Raw genomic sequence first — 20,338 nt, forward strand, 5'->3', positions numbered from 1 at the left:
ACTTCCAAAGTTCTAATTCTTCAAAAAGGAGTTTTCCTATGATATTTACTAGAGCATTCATTGCTTCTTAAAAGAATGCCCCAATTGTTTTTTGCCTCTTTCTCAAAAAAGAGGAAAGACAAATACATTTCTAAATAATCTTCATAAAACTATGTTATGAGGCCTTCCCACAAAACTGTTTTTTAATTTATTAAGGTATAATTGGTTTGCAATGTTGTATCAGCATCATATTTACAGCGAAGTGGATCAGTTATACATATATCCATTCCTTCTCCCCCCCATAGATTATTACAGACATTGCGTAAACCTCCCTGAACTATACAGTAGGTCCTTGTTAGTTATCTATTTTATATATAGTACTGTGTTCATGTTAATCCCATCCTCCCAATTTATCCCTCCCCTCCCACGTGGTTTCCCTTTTGGCAATCCTAAATTTAATTGCGAACTCTTCAAGTTTGTTTCTGCTTTATAAATAAGTTCTTCTGTATCATTCTTATTAGATTCCACATATAAGTGATATCATATGGTATTTATCTTTGTCTGGTTTACTTCACTTAATGTGATAATTTCTAGGTCCATCCATATTGCTGCAAATGACATTATTTCATTCTTTTTTATGGCTAAATAATACTCCTTTTTATATATGCACTGCATCTTCTTTACCCCGTCCTTTATCAGTGGACATTTATGTTGTTTCCATGTCTTGGTGATTATAATTATTGCTGCGATGAACATTGGGGTGCATGTATCTTTTCAAATTATGGTTTTCTCCAGATATATGCCCAGGAGTGGGACTGATAGATTACGTGGTAGTTCTATATTTAGTTTTTTAAGCAACCTTCATACTATTCTCCATGGTGGTTGTAAAAACTAAATATTAAGTCAGTACTTGAAACAGCTTTCTCAGAAGATTGCCTTATCCAGAAAAATAATAATCTTCATCTTTTCTTTTCATGAGCCCTGGACTCATGTCTTAACATTCACAACATTGTCTCATATATAACAGAATGTTCCTCATTCCTTGCCCCTGCAGCTCCCATGTATTACATGTGTATGGATAGCACAGGGAAAAGTAGTCGTGCATCAGTTTGTGCTAAGGCAATTTGCACAGTGAAGCCTAAACATTATTTTTGATCATGTGATCATTGTCATTTTTTAAGGTTTCTTCTGAATTAGGATTCTAGACATTAGTAATGTTAAAAACTGCACCTTTAAGCATATTAAGGCCTTAAATAATGTCTCTAATGTGTTGTTTTTATTATTCTATGAAATTTCATTTATAATATGTTCACACTATGAGCAACTTCTTATTTGTGGATCAATAAAGTTAAAGTGGCAAACAGAGAATTTTTAAATATATTCTAAGGTGTTAATATTCTTTTAATGGGATAAGCTCTGCATCAGCCTGATTATAGCTTTGATGTCTTAAAATGAAGCTTTGAAATGCAGGCACAGTCAGACTACCTTTATAATGATTAAATCTTCAGGAACTTGATTCCTCACTACTTGCTAGAAAAGAATAATTTAGTTTCATCAGAACTATGAAAGTGCTCACTGGTAAACAGCTTCATGAAAAAGTAAAATGCTTCCAACAACATCATAGGTTGCTAATTGTTTTTCAGTCATTCACCTCCATTTGTTCCCTGTTCTTACTCCTCTCTACCCCTCCTTTTTCCTTCTCTCCTCTCTTTGTTCCCCCAGAGACTTTTTCTCTCTCTCTCACACACACATACTTTTCAAAATGCATCCTTTAATCAGAAATCTTAAATATAAAACATTTAGCTATATAAGTAGTAAAACCATGCTTAGCAACAAATTCTGCAAATAATTTGGCCAAATGTTCTTTTTGAGGCCTAATGACATATAAATGTAAATTAATATTCCATTGATCTATCAAAATTTTCCAGTTCTTTTGCCATACTCTGTATAAGCAGTGATCTTATGATCCAAACAAATAGAAGTGTGATCCGACAAACTCATACACACACACATACACAAATACACACATATATAGAACCCTTAAAGTAAGGATAGCCACAGAATAGCATTTTATATGTGTTCTTTTATATATGCCAGCAGCCTTCAACCAGAGGCATATTCACCTTAGGTGATACTTGCCAATGTTTATAGGCATTTTCGATTGTCACATTGGGTGGAGAGACTGCTACTAGCATCTAGTGGGTAGAGTCAGAGGTGCTGCTAAACATCTTACAATAAACAAGACAGCTCCGACAACAGAAGATTATCTGGCCCCAAAAGTCAGTAGTTCTAAGATTGAGAAACCCCATTCTACACAGTGGTCTGAGGCATCAAATAAGGGGAACACAAATTCTTCATTCCAATCTGGGAAGCTGAGTAAAAAAGAAAAAGAAAAAACACACACCTCCACAATACCATTTAAATTTCTTTAACAAAAAGTAGTTACATGGCTATATCACAAAGCTTTTATTTCCACCCTGAAACCTCTGAGCACTTTAGAAAGACAGATCTATTCCCGCTATTTTTAGTTTATATGTGGTCTTTTATTCTGACTTTTTTCATAGGCATTTTCCCATAGTGTGAGTGAAATGCTTTGCCAGATGGTGAAGGAAAGATTTTGATAATCCTTACCTCACCTATTATGAGAATAAAAGTTTCTGCAGCTTCTGGCCAATGTTTTGCATATTTCACATATATTAAAAAGAAAGTGTAATTACATGCTTGTCTTTTTTAACAAAATTATTGTAAAGACAAATAGCAATCTAACATATATAGCAAGCAGTAAGGTATAGTTTTTTTTGTTTCTGTATATGCATATTTTGCTGCATCTTGATAACTTTTAGATAATAATAGAACTTTACAGCTGGAGAGACCATGAAATTTAATGTCCCATTTTCTGATGTCACAGTTCATCAAATATAAGATGTCATTAACTGTAAGATACACTATTACATTGTGTACCACTAAAAGAAAATGTTATGCCAATAGGAAATGATGTGCCGTCAATCATAAGACACATCTCAATTTAAGAGACATTAAAATGTGGAAAAGGTACATCTTAAAATTGATAAAATGTAATTCTTCTTTTTTTTTTCTGTCTTTTTGCTGTTTCTTGGGCCGCTCCCTCGGCGTATGGAGGTTCCCAGGCTAGGGGTCCAATCAGAGCTACAGCTGCCGGCCTACACCAGAGCCACAGCAACACCAGATCCGAGCCACATCTGACACCTTCACCACAGCTCACGGCAACGCCAGATCCTTAACCCACTGAGCAAGGCCAGGGATCAAACCCGCAACCTCATGGTTCCTAGTCGGATTTGTTAACCACTGAGCCATGACGGGAACTCCAAAATATAATTATTCTATACTAAATACCTTTCCTTCTTTCTCAGATAAAAGCCATGTGTTATGTTATTCTATAAAAATCCTTCTACAGTAATATAATAAGGCTTACACATTGGACAAAACACATAAGTGGTGAAAAAAATAAGCTAAGGAAGTAAACAAAATCGTATATAATTCTAAGTTTCCTATTAGGTTATAGGTATCCTGGGTATTTTGCTAACTGGACAAGATTTTTTTAATCCTGTGTTGTCTTATTCTAGGTATAAATGGGGGAGAGTTACAACAGATATTATAATTAATAATAATTAACTTGATTTCAGTTAATTATTAGTTAACTGTAAGGGAGAAAGAGACTTTCATCTTTGATGAAAAGATAGGAAACAGGATTTTTGTTTGGGGAAAATGATCTCAGGGTCAGATCACAATTGAACTAATCTGTGTTTTCTATAAATTCTACCTATAATGAAAGTAATAAAACTAGATGAATCCTAATAAAACTAGTGATTGCTTTGAGGCACTATAATATCCTTTGGTATGAAAAAGAAAGTCAGTCATGGTTCCTATACTGTTTGGTATTATAGAAAATGGGGTGAGGGGTGTGCAGGAAGAGAGACATGAGAAGACTTTAGCCAGGAGCATTAATTTTTATCATAAACTGAAGAAGTATTTCATAGAACAGTCTATCCACCTAAATCTTTTCATAGGTCAAATTTTAGGAAGAAAGATGTATTAGATGAGTAAATAAATGCCCAGAGTAGAAATGACACCTAGGAAAAGTTTTTCACTAAAAGCTGAAAAGAGAGAAAGGCTAAAAGACCAGCAAAACAAGCCAGTGTATATGCCATAGCTATGCTGCACAAGAGCCTAATAATGCTGTTGGCTGCCTCATCTCCCAAGCGTAGCCCCTAGACCAATGAACTGCCTGTTTGCTCATAGTGCCTATCAAGCTGCCAAAGTTATCAAAATTCCAAAATTACTATTTCAGTAATTCTGTTTAAATAACCCCATGAACATCAATCCAGAACTGAAGAGAGAAAACAAACAAGGCCATAATGCTTCTGTACCAACCAAGTGCAGAATAACACCAACAGCATACTTCTTGGCATCCCCAGTATCTTACGTATCATCATAAAATGGGGTGATTGTGGAGTTCCTGCTGTGGCACAGTGGGTTAAGAATCCAATTGCAGCGGCTTGACACTGCGGTTCAGTCCCCAGCCCAGCACAGTGGGTAAAGGATCCAGCCTTGCTGCAGCTATAACATAGGTTGCAGCTGTGGCTCAGATTGAATCCCTGGCCCAGGAACTTATGCTGCAGGTGTGGCCATTAAAAAAATGAAAGCACAGTGAGTTGGAAAAGGGTAGCTTTACCTGAACAGTGAACAACAAACTGCTGCTTTTCTGAAATTGAAAGTAAAATTTGACTTATCTAGCAGTTGAGGCTGTAAAATCAGTCTAGTGGGGGAATTAGTTCCCTCCCTAGAGGGTAAGCCTAAACTCTTGTCATATATTTAGCAATCTTGGAAATCCCATTTCTGCTTCCAAATGCATGTTCTAGAAAGTGGCAAGATGATGTTGTACCACTGCTATACCACACTAACTAGCCTTCTTCGAAGTTTTAAAACCAGCTATAGAGGTCAAGATAGGTTGCTTTTTTAAGGGTCAGGAAGGAGCTTCAGGATGCCTAAACATTGATTACCTTGAGGGAAATTATACAAGTATACTGAGGCCCTTGATTTAGAAATCTGTGAAACAGCTTCTTGTTGACTTTAAGCAAATTTCAGGGGCTCTTTCAAAATCTGGAAACTCAGATCCTTATTTTGAAATGAAGTTCTCATTTCCATTAGTATATACACTTAATTCAGAATACATTGAAGGGACTTTCTCTATATATCGTATGATTAAATGACCATGATAAAGTCAAACACTGAATATATATGAACATGATCTGCTTTTAAGTGAGTGTACATTAGGCGTTCCAGTTGTGGCTCAGCGGTAAAAAACTAGTAACCATGAGGATGCGGGTTCAATCCCTGGCCTCGATCAGTGGGCTAAGGGTGCGGTGTTGCCATGAATTGCAGTGTAGGTCACAGACGGGGCTCAGATCCCATGTTTCTGTGGCTGTAGTGTAGGCCAGCAGCTGCAGCTCCGATTCAGCCTCTAGCCTGGGAACTACCATATGCTGCACATGCCGCCCTAAAAAGACCAAATAAATAAATAAATAAAATAAATAAGGGTACATTAACTCATTTCAGCACAAGTTAAAGAGACATATTTATATGCATAATCATAAACTTTTAGATTGTAAGGAACCCAACAGGTCATCTAGTCCAACCCCCTTTAAAAACCTACAGAAAATGAAACAGGATTAGAAACATAACTGCTGCCCATGGTAATGCCATAGTCAAGCATGTGGTCCAGGCTGGGCCAGCATCTTCAATCTCAGAGGCCAGTATTATCCCCATGATCCATTTTCATTATAAGCCTTTATAATAATTAGGAATGAAACTAAATCATTGTATCAATTAAAAATGACTGTAAATCATGTGACTTTGATACAGCTAAACTAAGAAAGTATATGTTCAGCTGAGGACAGTATTTAGGAATACAGAAGCTATGATACAAATATTTACTGAACTTCCTGTGTATGACAATTACTCATTTACACAGAATCCCAAAGGAAATAACGCTTTACCATTCACGGTTTACAGATGAAATAATTGAGACTCAGAAGCCTCAGTAGGGGAAGTCCATCTAAAATTCTTTGAACCATTATCCAGGTAGACAGTTCCATGCTCTTCCCATAGGTAACCTCTTTACCACTAGCAGTATCCACAGGAAAAACATAGGATATATTTGGCCCAGATCAAGATGGTCATTTCTCGAATGCTATATGAATTGCCCTCTTATACTGAAGTCAGAGCTCTGTACCAGAATCTCTGATGGAGGTATGTGGGCATATGTTTGTGAAGGAGAGAAAGTGAAGTGACTTCTCTGGAGTCGGTGACTCAGAGAAACCAGTGTCCATTAGGTTAGTTTCTAAAAAGCAGTTTCCGTACTATTGTGATCTTTCCTTCATTGTCTGATTCCCCCCCCCTTTTTTAAACAAAACTTCAGGTGTGACATTCACTTGGTTTCCTCTTCTTCATGTTGCCTTTGCCATTTATGAATATGGAGAGACAGAAAAGACCCATTGAAATATTTCTGAAATATGTGAAATAAACAATAGAATATTTTCTGAAAAATAAACAGCTGTGTTATATAGGCTAATTGTTTTTTTCTCAAAGAAAAGATGATAATACACTATGTTTCCCAATTTGTTATGTGTAGAAGTCCAGAGAGCCACCCTAACCCTAACCCTCACCCTCACCCTCTCTCTATATATATATGGCAGTGAATGGCATCTCTCTATATATATAGAGAGAGAGGAAGAGAGAGAGCATGCAAGCATAATGTGAACCAGAGGCAGAAGGTCTGGATCCTATTTCTGTTGTTAATAACTTGGTATGTGATTTTTGGACAAATCACTTCACCTTCTGATCTGTTTCTTTGTCTAAGAAATAGGAACCATCTGACCTCTCTTAAGATTTCTTCCAGTTCCTATAATTAACATCTCAAATCGTCTGTACAGTACTTGAGGGGCACAGAACAAGGGGCCAAAGCATCGCAGGAGAGCACTTATTCTGCTCTTCATGCATGCTGCTAGGAGAAGCCAGATTCTGTAGGGAGCCAGACACTAAATGTCCTGGCTTCATGCCTTGGCTAAAGAATACCGTCAATGACTATGAAAGCACTTAAAGAGACTCAACTAGAGGAAACAACCTATTTTCTGAATGTAATCCAAAAGCTAGGTAGGAGGGGTGTGAGCCCTCTGGACCTCAGACCCCTGTGTCCTCAGCCTTTTATCATGGCTGACAGCAGTCCTGAGTTCATTTAAGTGACCTATGCTTTCTGAACCTTAAGAGAAATGCTTCTAAAAATAAATGGTTCTCATCCTCAGCCCCACATCTGACCCTTGAAAATACATATATTTTTTATGCAGCAGCTACAGTATATGCAGCACTCCCAGGACACCTTCATGGACAGAGTTTAGCATAGTGGTTCACAGTATGAAATGAGCTAACATCCAGAATCTACTGCTTAACTTCTGTGATCTTGGGAAAGAACCTTTATCTCTCTGTGCATCAGGCTCTTTTTCTGTAAAACAGGAAAACTCATAGGGTTGTCATGAGGATTAATCAAGATAATGCATGCAAAGCAGTTAGCACAGAGCCTACCATAAAATATGTTAGTAAGATGGATGGATGGATGATGATAGATGATAGATAGATAGATAGATAGATAGATAGATAGATAGATAGATAGAAAGGAAGGAAGGATAGATAGGATAAATAAGATAGCTCTCTTGTCCTGAGACCTGGGACTCCCTGAAAAGGCTTATGTGAAGGCCAAAGAAATTTTCTGGCAGTGAATGGCATCTGCTGATCTTTGCTCTTCTGAGAAAACAGTATGGCAAAGACTCAAAGCTGGGCTCAGCTCTTACTAATAGGATCCTGCAGAAATCAGGAGAAAATGAGATTATCCTTAAAGTAGGACAGAGTTATGCTGCTTTAAGACAAGATCTTTGAAAGAGATAGAAAGACACACAAAACATTTAATATAGTCATACAGAATCAGAGAAAAGGGGTTGCTTTTCATTTATGCCTTCTCAAGTGTTGTCAGCATTAAACCAAGTACAGAATTTTATAACTGGATGGCTCCCTACAGACCATCTAGTTTAACTCCTTTACTCGATAGATAAGTACCTGAGGCCCAGAGAGAGAAACAACTTACTTGAAGTCATTCAGCAGTAAAGAACAGTGCCAAGACAGGCATGCTTTCTGGCTCCTCCCATTCGCCCACCCAGTACGCCCCCTGGTATCTTTCACCAGGTCAACATCCTGTCCTTATTGCACCAAAAGGGCGTTAACACACACACACACAGGTGTCTTACTTTTGCCCAGTTTCTGAAAGAGAACAGAAGCAAGCTCAACCCAAGACTTTCTTCCCATTGGGAACTGGGGAGGATCCCAGTCAATCTGTGGCCCTCTCCCAGTCCCTCTTTGGCGTTTTTGCTCCTTCCTTGTATTCCTCACATTCACTCTTAAAGGCTACTTCCAGAAGTTTCTCACCCCAAAGATCAGATATGTCCCAGGGCACAAGCTAACGACCTGCTAATTTGGAAATTCTCATCTTCCCACAGATGCTATACCTTGAGGCAGGAAATACAGAATTGTTTTTAAGTCTCCTCCAAATTTCCTGAGTGAATTCAGTGAGATCCCTCCCTCTCTCAGATAACTCAACCCAATTCCTTTATAAAGTGTATTTGAAGGGCTGGAGAACGCTTAAGTGTGCTAACACAGAAAACAGGAAAAAGAGGGCACCCAGGAATGGGAGGTAGATTGGGGGACAGAAGGAGATGAGTAGAAGGAGCACACCAACCAGATGCAAAGTCTCAATGGTGGTGACAGCTATGCAGGCGAAGACTAGGGGACAGAACCACTGAGGGGATCGAACTGTTTTCATTACATGCTCTGGTAACTGAGTAACAACAGACTGGCGCCCCAAACTGCACACGTAGGAAGAAGCAGGCAGAGCCAATCCTGAAGTAGCAGGAACAATGAACTCTTCTTCCGGCTCCCTTTTCTACTCTCCAGCGATGTTTGCTGCTCTGCGCCTGGCTGACATACCCTGCACTCCCAGGGTTTCAGTGCATCATCCCGATGGGGAACTCCACCTCCCTCCCCTCCCTAGGGTTAGATAGAAACGTAGGGCATCTCTCAGCTCTGCCAAGAGATGCCCTATGCCTTGCAGGGGAACTGATGTGAAAGAAAAGCTTTTGCTGATTGTCTGAACCTGTCAGGGAGCTGCTTTTCCCTAAGCACTTGTGCCTTCTTGGGGTGTCCCCTCAGCCTGGGTCTCTGCTTTGAGGCTGGGGGCATAAGTGTCACAGCCAAGTGCTCCTTACCCACACACCCACCTACCCGCGAAACCGGAAGGAAGACTTTGCTTTTATCTTTTTTCCTCCCTACCTGAATTCCGGGACCAGGTTAGGCTGCAACCCGTAGAAAGCAGCAGAGAGAGTGACCAGCCACCCGGGCTTATAACTCCCGTTCTCGCACTCCAGATAAGGCGGAGACCACTTGACATGGCTCTTGTCCCCGCTAAGCCCGTCTCTGCGCCTCCAGCTGTGGCCCAGGCCCCGGGGCCCCTGGTTGGAACCGCGGCGGTGTAAGTGAGTCCTCCACTTGCGCCGAAGGCCGTGGAACCACTCGGTCTCTAGCGTGGCGTTGGCCAGGTGGTGTGCGGAAGAGGATAGGTCTTGGAGCAGGATGCGACTCTCCTCGCGAGTGGCCTGGAGAAAGACCTGCGGGGCCGGCGCGGACAGCGACTCGGTGCTGAAGGTGATGGCCGCCCGGGAGATGCTGGGCTCACCCTCCAGGAGGCTCCGCACCAGTGCCTGGTACCACTCCAGGTCGTCCTGCAAGTTCTGCTCCCGCGATTTATTGCTTTGCAGCATCATGTTGAGGAAGTTGGTGGCGTGTGTCAGCGTGTCCAGCGCCCCGTGCAAGGAGGGATGGGAGCTAGCTAGGGCAGGCGACTTTCCAGGCAGGCCCGCCAACTCGTAGCGGCTGGAGCAGTTGGCTCGCTTCAGCTGGTGGGAGTCCCCGGTGTAGAGGTAAGAGGCCACGTCCATGGGCACCTCCTCGGCGAGTTTCTGCGCCAAGATGGTGCCGTCGGTGGAGCGGCTCCAGGGAGCCGAGGGGTCCGAGGCAGAGGCTCGAGCCGGCTGCTGGGCGTGCTGCTTTGCCCTCAGGGTCCTCTCTCGAGGGGAATCCGGCCGACCTGGAAGGTCGCGGCTGGCGCCAACAGCTCCCAATCCCAGATGAACAAGCAGGAGGCAGAAGAGCAAAGGATAAGCCATGGCTCCCATCTGCCCCGCAGAGAGGAGAGGAGGTAACGGGAGGAGTCACTTTTTAAATTTTGGTCGTCAGTCTGTCAACAGTAAGACTTTTACTAGGGGTCTTCTCCCGTCTCCAGCTGGCACCGAGTCCAAGGGGACTTTAAAATATAAATGTTCCGAAATATGCCCGGCTGACTAAGCTACCGTCACAGGAAATCAAATCACCTGTGGCAACGCTGGCTGCTCCTGCTCCACAAGGGGTCGGCTCGAGATTACGCACCTCGCAGCCTTGAGCCGAACAGGTTACATCCCCTCTCGCTGCCGGCAGCTATAGTTAGCCTGCTTACGTCTTTCAGCTCAGCAGCTTCCACCGCCGCTCTCATTGAGGTGTGTTCAAGAGCTGCTGCTGCGGCGGCGGCCGCCGAAGACGCTGCTCCATCATCTCACCAGTGGCAGGTCGTTCCCGCCTCCCGGCTCTGGCTCCTCCTAGTTCGCTTCGTCCCGAGGCTCGGAACGCGCGAACACGGACCCGCACCGCGAGCGCAAGAGCAAGTCCCAGAGAACGAGGGTTTCTCTTAAGATCTTTGTCTCTGTGGAGCCAAGAGGGCCAGGCAGCTGGTTAATTGGAGTCTTTAGGTTTGGCCACAAACCACACTGCTCTCGGGAGGAAAGCCGGTTTAAAGAAGCAGCTTGGCCGCAACCAAACCCTCGTAGGGCGGCTTCAAATCGTCTTGTTCTCCGTTTGGCCAGCTCCTCTGTCAATCAGCCGGCTGCCATTTGTTGGGCTGGGGCGGGAGCTGTCCAGTGCTGAACCCGAGCGGCACAGAGGAGGCGGTGGCGCGGGATGGCGCGGGATGCAGCAGCGCTGAGTCCTTTCACCCACTCGCGTTCCTCATGACTCGGGAACCTTAGTGGGTGGGGGTGGGGTGGGCGGGAGTGAAAGGAGAAGCAGAGCTTTGGTGGCTCAGAGCGAAGGAAACTTGGATGTACTGAGGAGGAGGGTGTTGGCGTCTCGCATGCTTCGTTAAAGCAGCCTTTTCTTTGCCTGGAAAAGAGGGAGAAAGTAGTTTTCATTTGTTACTTAAATCTGAGGGGAGGGACGTAGGATGGAAACGTGTCCTCCCGAGCATCTGCTCTTTTTAGGCAAATTAACAAATCCTCCTCCTTGTTGTGGTTAAAGAAATGATTAAACCCTACTTGCCGAGGTCTTAGCTAGAAGGGAGTAATGGAGACATCTACTGGCTGAACTTTAAGAAATATTTCAGGAACCTTTGAAAAGGATGAAGGGGAACCTGTGACAGTGTATGCAAGTGAATACCTGGAAGGGAGAGAACATGCACAGGAGTGGGACTTGATCTCTGAGAGAATGAGAATGAGTGAGAATGTGTTGAGAGAGAAAGGAAGTCGTTCTGACTGAGAGTTCCTAAAATTAATGGATACGAGAGCTAAGACATCTGGTTAACTATAGATTAGGATGTCCAAGCAGAAGAAAGAAGAGCTGAATAAATATGCCAGGCCACCACCACCAAATGATTGGAAAAATCCTCAACACAGTCTGATTGCTTTATTTGAAGCTTTAAGAGGGTCTTCTGACATTTTCATTCTGAAAATACTAATTAGTACTGGATAGGTAGTGTTTTATACACCTCCACTATCCATATGCACCTCCATTTTCATACTCCTGAAGAAAGACACAGACAACCTCAAATTCACTTCAATTCCCAACACCCATGGCATATGGAGGTTCCCAGGCTAGGGGTCGAATTGGAGTCATAGCTGCCAGCCTACACCACAGTAACACCTGATCCGAGCCTTGCCTGCAACCTACACCACAGCTTATGGCAATGACGGATCCTTAACCCACTGAGCAAGACCAGGGATCGAGCCCAAGTTCTCTTGGATACCAGTTGGGTTCGTTAAGCACTGAGCCACGACAGTAACTCCTATAGTATGATTTTCTGTTATCTAAAGACTGAAGTATAATTTCCTCATTAAGTGATATTTTTAGAAAACCTATATAACTTATTAGCAATTCTTTAGAATTTTCTATGTAATTGCTTAAAGACTGAAGTGTAATCTTCTCATTATTTTTTAGAAAACCTATATAAATGAACAATTCTTTAAAATTTTATAGTATTACATTTAAAAGGAAAGATATAATTTTATCAGTGGGTCCTTCTGTAAGTAATTCAGTGACTCAGCATAATTCAGAGATCTGGGTTCTGGTCCCAGCATTATTTTAAGCGAGATATATGACCACTGGCAAGACATTTAAAGTTTCTGTGTCTTGGGACACAAAATTTATGTGAGCCTTATGATCTGACATTGAGGGAGTAACTGAAGTGGCACCTGAGCCACTTCCCAGGAGGGCCAATCCTTCCCCTAATGCACATCTAACAAGAATAGAGCAGACTCTGAGAGGCTTTTGGCATTCCTCTCAGTGGATCACCTTTGGTCTACATTGTCAAACAGAAGTGAACTAATTAGGTCTAGAATAGCACTACCCAGTAGAAATATAATGTGAGTCACAAATGTGGTCAATATAAATAATCTTAAATGTTCAGTAGTGCATTTTAAAAAGAAAAAAAAGCTAAATTAAATTTAATATTACATTTTATTTAGCAAAACATATCCAAAATATTATTTCAGTAAATAAATAACATTATCGTTCATGAGATATTCCACATATCCATGCTATGTCTTCAGAATCCAGTGTGTATTTTATACTCACAGCATACGGCACTTCATACTAGCCACATTTCAAATGCTCAGTAACCACCTGTGGGAGTTCCTACTGTAGCTCAGTGGATTAAGGTTCTGGCATTGCTGCAGCTGTGATAGGGGGTACAGCTGCAGCTCACATTCACTTTCTGGCTTGGGAACTTCCATATGCTGTGGCTACAGCCGAAAAAGAGAAAAAACGAAAAATACCTGTGGCCAGAGGCTACCATAGAATACAAGCTCTGCTGGAAGGTAATGCCTGTGGTCTAGAATGCTCTAGAAAACCTAGGTTCACTCAAGATAAGGTCCCATGGTCCAAATGCTCTAGGAGGCCTGAAAGTTAGTCTGAAAACTAAGTAAATAGACAGCCCCTCTATATTAGTGTCCATCACTGAAGGAAATAATCCAAAAGAAGTTTTCATAGGGGACTAAGATATACTCATACACCTCTAAGCAGATTACAAAGCTCCACAACAACTCACAGACATAGCATTCATTCAAAAAATGTTGGCTGAGTCTTTACTGCATATGAGGCATTATGCTTAGTACTGGAGCAAACATCTGCATCATATACACACAACACCTCACAGTCAAGTTGATAGAGATAATGAAAAAGCAACCAAATAAAAATTTTAAATAACATATTGCGATAAGTACCATGAAGAAATAAATGCTGTCAGAGTTCCTTGATGGCCTAGTGATTAAAGGATCTGACCTTGTCACTGCTGTGGCTCTGGCTCCATCCCTGGCCTGGGAACTTCGCATTCAGCAAATTAAGAACTAATGTAACTAAATGCATATTAATACCGTGTGGGACTATAACTGTTATAGAACAATGTATACAAGACCTGTAGGCCCTGCGTGAAAAGGCCCAAAGCATTTTCATCACAGCCTGAAAAGTCAATCTAATTGCTTTAGAACAATCAAATCCACACTGATGAAAAAGCGTATGCAATGGAGCTTTGAGTTATTAGTTGTCAGTGTATTATTGATTTATCATTAGTATAGAAAGGAAGATCTGATGTTAGCATATCTTTAAATAAAATAAAATAAAGGAGGTTAAAAAAAAAACTGCTGAGACCAGATTTTACAAGAGCAGTATAGATAAAGTTATTTTAAAAATTTAAGTGCTGCTTTAAATCATCTAAGTCAGCAAGGATTAGGACAGTGGGTTATAGTGAAACGTCACTGGATTGGCAATTGGGAGACTAGGTTCTACTTTCCATCCCATAGATATCTAGTCATGTGACTTTTGACAGTTTCCTCAACCTCTCTGAGCCTGTTTGCTTCATCTATAACATAAGAGTGATGTCTTAGATATAGCCACAACTGAAACATTTTTAGCTGAGTGATGGATAATGATCCAGGTATATTTTCCAGCACCTCCTCATTCTTGATAGTTCTAGATTTATAAAGTTTTTTTTTTTTTTTTTTGTCTTTTTAGGGCTGCACTGCAGCATACAGAAATTCCCAGGCTGAGGTAGAATCAGAGCTGCAGCTGCCGGACTATACCACAGCCACAGCAATGCCAGATCCAAGCTGCGTCTGCAACCTACACCACAGCTCATGGCAACACCAGATCCTTAACCCACTGAGCAAGGCCAGGGATGGAACCCACATCCTTACGGATACTAGTCAGGTTCTATTACTGCTGAGCCACAATGGGAATTCTCGTAAATATTATTTTTAAACTAAATAATGCTAGGTCTCAATAAACAAAGGGGCATAACCCAAATCAAATTCTTGATAAAGCATATAAAGCCACAAAGCAGCAGTATAATCTCTCAATGTAACACAAAATCAGAAATCCAGTTCTTATTCCTGGTCTTACTGAGATTCTGGATTTCCCTAAGGATATGCTACCCCTGTGCCTCATGTGCCTTTTTTGCAAAATAAAAATCATAGTCTTTGTTATCCAAGAGCAGTGGTTTTGAAATGTCTGGCTGCAGAAGTATCACTAGAGAATTCTGACCATCACTCTGGGTCTGGGGGGAAGTTGAGAATCTGCATTTTAGTAAGCACCACAGGTGATTTTGATGCAAATGGTCCATGGAGCACATGCTGAGAAATACTGCCTTGAGCCCGAGAAAATAACTCTGAGAAGATCTCCTGGTAAACACAAAGCTGTACTGTCAATTGTGAAACATAGCCTGTGTGGTGGGGAGTTGGGGGGGGGGGGTGAAAGTAACACTTAAAAGGGGATTACCATCAGCTGCAGCACCCAAACGTGTATATAGCACTTGTAGTAGCCAGGTATTGTTCTAAGGATTTTACACACTTTAACTCATTTAGTCTTCATTACCACACTGTGAATTTGGTACTGTTACCATTTTACAGATGGGAAACAAAGAATGAATTGCCCTAAGTAATACAACCATCTGGCTCCAGATGGCATCCCCTTAATCATCACACCCGTGGTTCTCAAATGTTGATACACACTAGGTTTACCTGCAGAGCTTTTGTCAAAGCACAGATTAGTGGCCTTGGCCTCAAAACTGCTAATTTAGTAGATCTGGAATAGAGCCTGAGAATTTGCAGATTCCCAGGTGATGGTTACTGCTAGTCCAGGTATCATACTTTTAGAACCACTGCTCTAAGTCGTCCTTTACACCATTCTAATCTGTCACTGTCTTTTTTTTTTTTTGGCTTTGCCCATGATATAAAGAAATTCCCAGACCAAGTATTCCCTTGCCACAGAATTGACCTGAGCTATAGCAGTGACAAGGCCAGGTCCTTAAACACTAGGCCACCAGGGAACTCCAATCTGTCGCTTTTTGGTAATACTTTCATCCATTTTATATGGAAAAAGAAAGTCAACATTAAAAGATGAGAGATGCCTGAAATCTACGAAAGAAAAAAAAAAAAACCTCTCCAGTTTTCTATTTCTAACTTAGAAAGCTTACTCAAGATGTTTATGTTTTTTACTTAGCAGTTGATTCTCATCTGCCTCCAGTTTACCCTTAAAACTCTTACTCCCTGTCAGCATCATTTCTAACAACACTCCTTCTCTTTACAGAGTCATCTCCTCTGTTTTTCACCATGAAGTCATGATTTGGGCTCTTCTTGCATTCCCAATGAAGTGCGTTTTTAGATACTGCTAAACACAGTATCATCTATAGAGTCACTAGGGCTTTGACCCAAATTGCTAGTTTCCCCTAATCCCCCTGCACACAAAACGGTTCTGTAAACTGAAGACATCTGAAGAATTTCTTGACCACAAGGAAGAAAATTCAGGAAATGGCATTTATGTAGGAAAATCCTGAGTGTGCTGAGGCGAAGTATTTCCCCAAACAACTTCCCATGATACTGACCTGACATTTGACAGTGCAGGAAAAGACCAATATCATATTTGCACAAAAAAAAAAAAAACCAAAAAAAAACCCCACCAAATCATTCAAAGCCCAACTCCATTCAATACAAGAATTGGCTATCTTTCTTATTAAGACATAAGAGCAATCAAAAAATTTGAAACAAAGTTTACTGAGAAATGGACTTTGTGCATAGCAAAAGATAGGAAATGGATTTTGTCTTTGCTCTGTGTTGTCTGCTTCCCTTGCTAGAGAGAAGTGCCTCAGACCATACGTATCCATAGGTTGTTATAGTTCAGGACGTTGCTTTTGTTAGCATACTACCTTGGACATAATGGGGTTTACGTCATGATCAGTTTAGACCTTGGCTCTCCATCTGAAAACAGGAGCTTTTGAAAGTTGGGATCTGAAATCTGCTGTCTGAAGTCAGTCTGAATTGTACCCAGGACCATGCACTCATAGGAGACACTAATTAATGACAATTCCTTCTGGACGAAGAGCAGAAACTCGTAAATGCAAACAAACTTATAAAGAACAAGTTTAGAGTAGTTAAGTTGCTTCTAAAATTTTTACTACTGTTTTTTAAAACTTTAGGGAAATTAATCCAATTGTGTTTATTTTATTGAAATTTCAGGCATCATCTTAATGTCAGGATTGTATGGGAAATGAAAACAAGGAGAAATAACAGACATTTATGCCAACAAACGTAATGAAAGAAGACAATCACTGCACGTGTTCCAGAAATTCTTCCAACTAAGAAAATGACAAACCTAAGTATGAGTCCAGGTACGAAATGATTTTGCACATCTGTAGTTTTATCTTGACAGTAATATTATGTATGTCTAGTTTAAAAAAAATTTTTCCTCCTGACCTCTGCTGTCCCTAAAGAAAAAAACAGAATAGGAGTTCCCTTATGGCATAGTGGGTTAAGGATCAGGTATTAAGGCAGTGGCTTGAGTGGCTGCTGTGGTGTGGTTTTGATCCCTGGCCCAGGAACCTCCACATGCCATGGGTGTGGCCAAAAAATAAAAACAAAACATGGAGGCAAAGAAATTCACTTTAAGATTTCCTATCCAATCTCTGGTCACTTGGTCTCTCCTCCTCTTTGTCCTCTTTCTCCACATTTGAAAATATCAAGTGCTCAATGACAGATTAGTTGTAAGTCTGAATGGTCCCCAAAGAAAGGGAAGAGAGAACCTCCATACCTGTGAGATAGTTAGCGAAGTTTACTTAGAAGTGTCTTCTTTTGATTGCTTTTGGTGGTAGCATTTAAGTAGGTCTGAGGCAGAAGCCTGACTCTTGTGGCATAAATAAATCATTCCTACTTGTCCTTTTGATGTACCCTTTGGAATCAATAGTTTCAGGGAAATTTTTGCCTGGTCTTTACCAACAGCTCCCTATTCAGACCACAGGAGAATTTTAGAAAAGTTTTGACACAAGAAGCTACCAGTTTCTTTTGTTCACTGTGTCAATGAATGTTCTTCATCGATGGGGCTGATTTCCAGTCTCTGTGGCCATTGTTTATCACAGTGTCTGGGAGGAAAGTGTCTTCACAAGCCAAGTTCTTATAAGTTGCATAGAAAAAGCAGACTAGGGAACAGAAAGCTAAAACGAGAAATGGTTTTCAAGAATCTGCAGTATCATGAGTACCAAATGTGATGAAAAGTAGCTGTTTCAACTGTTCACTTTTATATCTAAAATCAGATATTTTAGAGTAAAAAATTAAACTTTAATTAAAATTCAAGAAAGAAGTAACAAAGTAAAAATAAAGCTTTTTCTGAATGTCAGGGTTGTTTTTAATTGAAATGGATTAACCAGGAGCAGAAGAGAACCTCTTTCCTTGAAGAATAATTAGTGATCTCTAGTAGCAACTATGTCCACGCATCAGAAATGGATTCTTGGAGTTCACGTCGTGGTGCTGCAGAAACAAATCCAACTAGGAACCATGAGGTTGCGGGTTGGATCCCTGGCCTTGCTCAGTGGGTTGGGGATCCGGTGTTGCCGTGAGCTGTGGTGTAGGTCACAGACGCGGCTCGGATCTGGCATTGTTGTGGCTGTGGTGTAGGCCGGCGGCAACAGCTCTGATTAGACCCCTAGCCTGGGAACCTCCATGTGCCAAGGGTGCACCCCTAAAAAGACAAAAGACAAAAAAAAAAAAAAAAAAAAAAAGAAATGAATTCTATTTAATCCCACTTGGATATAAGATGAAATATGGTCATTGGAATCTGTCCTTTTCCTACAATTCTATAAAAGATTTGGAAATATATCCTGTTATGTCCCACAAACAAGGAAACTAGTGCATATGTATTTAACCCAAATATTTCTTTTAGGTATCAAAATCCAGTCAATTTTTGCTACCACTCTTCTCATGCTGCATTACTCAACCAGGCATTCAAGACTATTTACTAACTTTTTTTGTCTGTCCCACTAGTCTTCTACTTACTACCTTTCAGAGATCCTCCATTCTAACAAAACTATGCTGTTTACATTCTTACTTTACAAGTAATTTGTACTCTCCAGTCCTATGTCTACCTTTGTAGAAGTTAATTCTGTCTCTTGAGAAAACTTCCACAAATGTTTCCTCTCCGTTAAAACCTTTAAAAACTACCAACACTTTGAAAAGACATTTCTCCAAAGAAGATATGTGAATGGTTAATAAGTGCATGAAAAGATGTTCCACATCATTAGTCTTTAGGGAAATGAAAATCAAAAGCACAAGAAACCATTACATAACCACTAGAAGGGCTAAAATGAATAAGACAAATGATAACAAGTGAGAAGCCTTTGTATAGTTCTGGTGGGAATGTAAAGTGGCATAGTCTCTTTGGAAAACAGATTAGCAGTTTCTCGAAAGAGTTCAATGTAAACTTCCACGTGACCCAGCAATTCTACTCTTAGGTATTTTTCCCAAGAGAAATGAAAACATTATGTCCACACAAAGACATACACATGAATGTTCATAGCAGCATGACTTACAATAGAGCCGAAGTCCAGAAACCACCGAATGTCCATCCGCTGGTGAATGGGTAGACACAGTGTGGAACAGCCATGTCGTAGAATCCTGTTCAGCCCTAACAATGAGCAAATTGCTGACCCACATTATGTCATGGATAAAGCTCAAAAACATTATGCTAAGTGAAAGAAGCTGGACACAAGAGATCACATACTATGTTTAGATGAAATGTCTAGAAAAACGGTAGAGACAAACAGTAGATTAGTGGTTGCCTGGGGCTGGAAATGGAATAAGAATCGACTATAGGGAGTTCCCACTATGGCACATCAAGTTAAGCATCTGGTGTTGTCTCTGTAGCAGCATGGGTTTGATCCCCAGTCCAGTACAATAGGTTAAGAATCCAGCATCACCACAGCTGTGGTATAGGTCACAGCTATGGCTTGGATTCAGTCCGTAGCTTGGGAACATCCATATGCCCCAGGTTTGGCCATAAAATTAAAAAATAAAACAGTCAATTGTAAATAGGCGTAAGAGATCTTAGGAAAATGAAAATGTTTTAAAACTGATGATGGTAGCTCTACCACTCAGTAAAGTTATTTAAAATCATTGGAGTTCCTTTATGGCTCAGTGGTAATGAACCCAACTAGTATCCATGAGGATGCAGGTTCAGTCCCTGGCCTCGAGGATCTGGTGTTGCTGTGAGCTGTGGTGTAGGTTGCAGATGTGGCTTGGATCCTACATTGCTGTGGCTGTGGAGTAGGCTTGCAACTGCAGCTCCAATTAGACCCCTAGCCTGGGAACTTCCATATGCCACAGGTGCGGCCCAAAAAAAAAAGTTATTTAAAATCATTGAGTTTTACATTGGAAATGGATGATATATAAAATGTACCTCAATAAAGATTGTTTTAAAAACAAAACTACCAACTCTAGGTATTTGCTACAGTTCACTTGGTTTTCTAGAATCAGCTTTTGATTCTATCTAGTTCATCTTAAAACCCATTCTGTATATGGTTTACATGTGCTGATTTAATGCTATCTGTGAAGTATAGGTAGACAATTAAAGAAGTTTTGAGTAATATTCTCACCTGTATTAT

At 40.9% G+C, this 20,338-nt stretch overlaps 1 protein-coding gene and 1 long non-coding RNA gene across 3 annotated transcripts in view; one reads left to right on the plus strand and one right to left on the minus strand.

The window, feature by feature from the left end:
• The window catches only part of GPR158 (G protein-coupled receptor 158), a 340,437-nt gene extending 329,281 nt beyond the window's left edge, over positions 1-11,156 (minus strand). Inside the window, exon 1 of one of the 2 annotated variants that reach the window (XM_021064906.1) lies at positions 9,391-11,156. In XM_021064906.1, coding sequence (XP_020920565.1) covers positions 9,391-10,292 — 902 coding nt within the window. In that variant the 5' untranslated portion in view covers positions 10,293-11,156. The remainder of the gene's footprint in view (positions 1-9,390) is intronic. The other variant, XM_021064907.1, reaches the window with a different exon arrangement.
• LOC102166141 overlaps positions 1-20,338 on the plus strand; it is a 124,100-nt gene that overhangs the window by 17,493 nt on the left and 86,269 nt on the right. Inside the window, exon 2 of the long non-coding RNA XR_002336362.1 lies at positions 16,926-17,077. This is a non-coding gene — a long non-coding RNA (uncharacterized LOC102166141). The remainder of the gene's footprint in view (positions 1-16,925; positions 17,078-20,338) is intronic.

The sequence above is a fragment of the Sus scrofa genome, chromosome 10, assembly GCF_000003025.6.
Source record: "Sus scrofa isolate TJ Tabasco breed Duroc chromosome 10, Sscrofa11.1, whole genome shotgun sequence".
In the NCBI taxonomy this organism is placed as follows: domain Eukaryota; kingdom Metazoa; phylum Chordata; class Mammalia; order Artiodactyla; family Suidae; genus Sus; species Sus scrofa.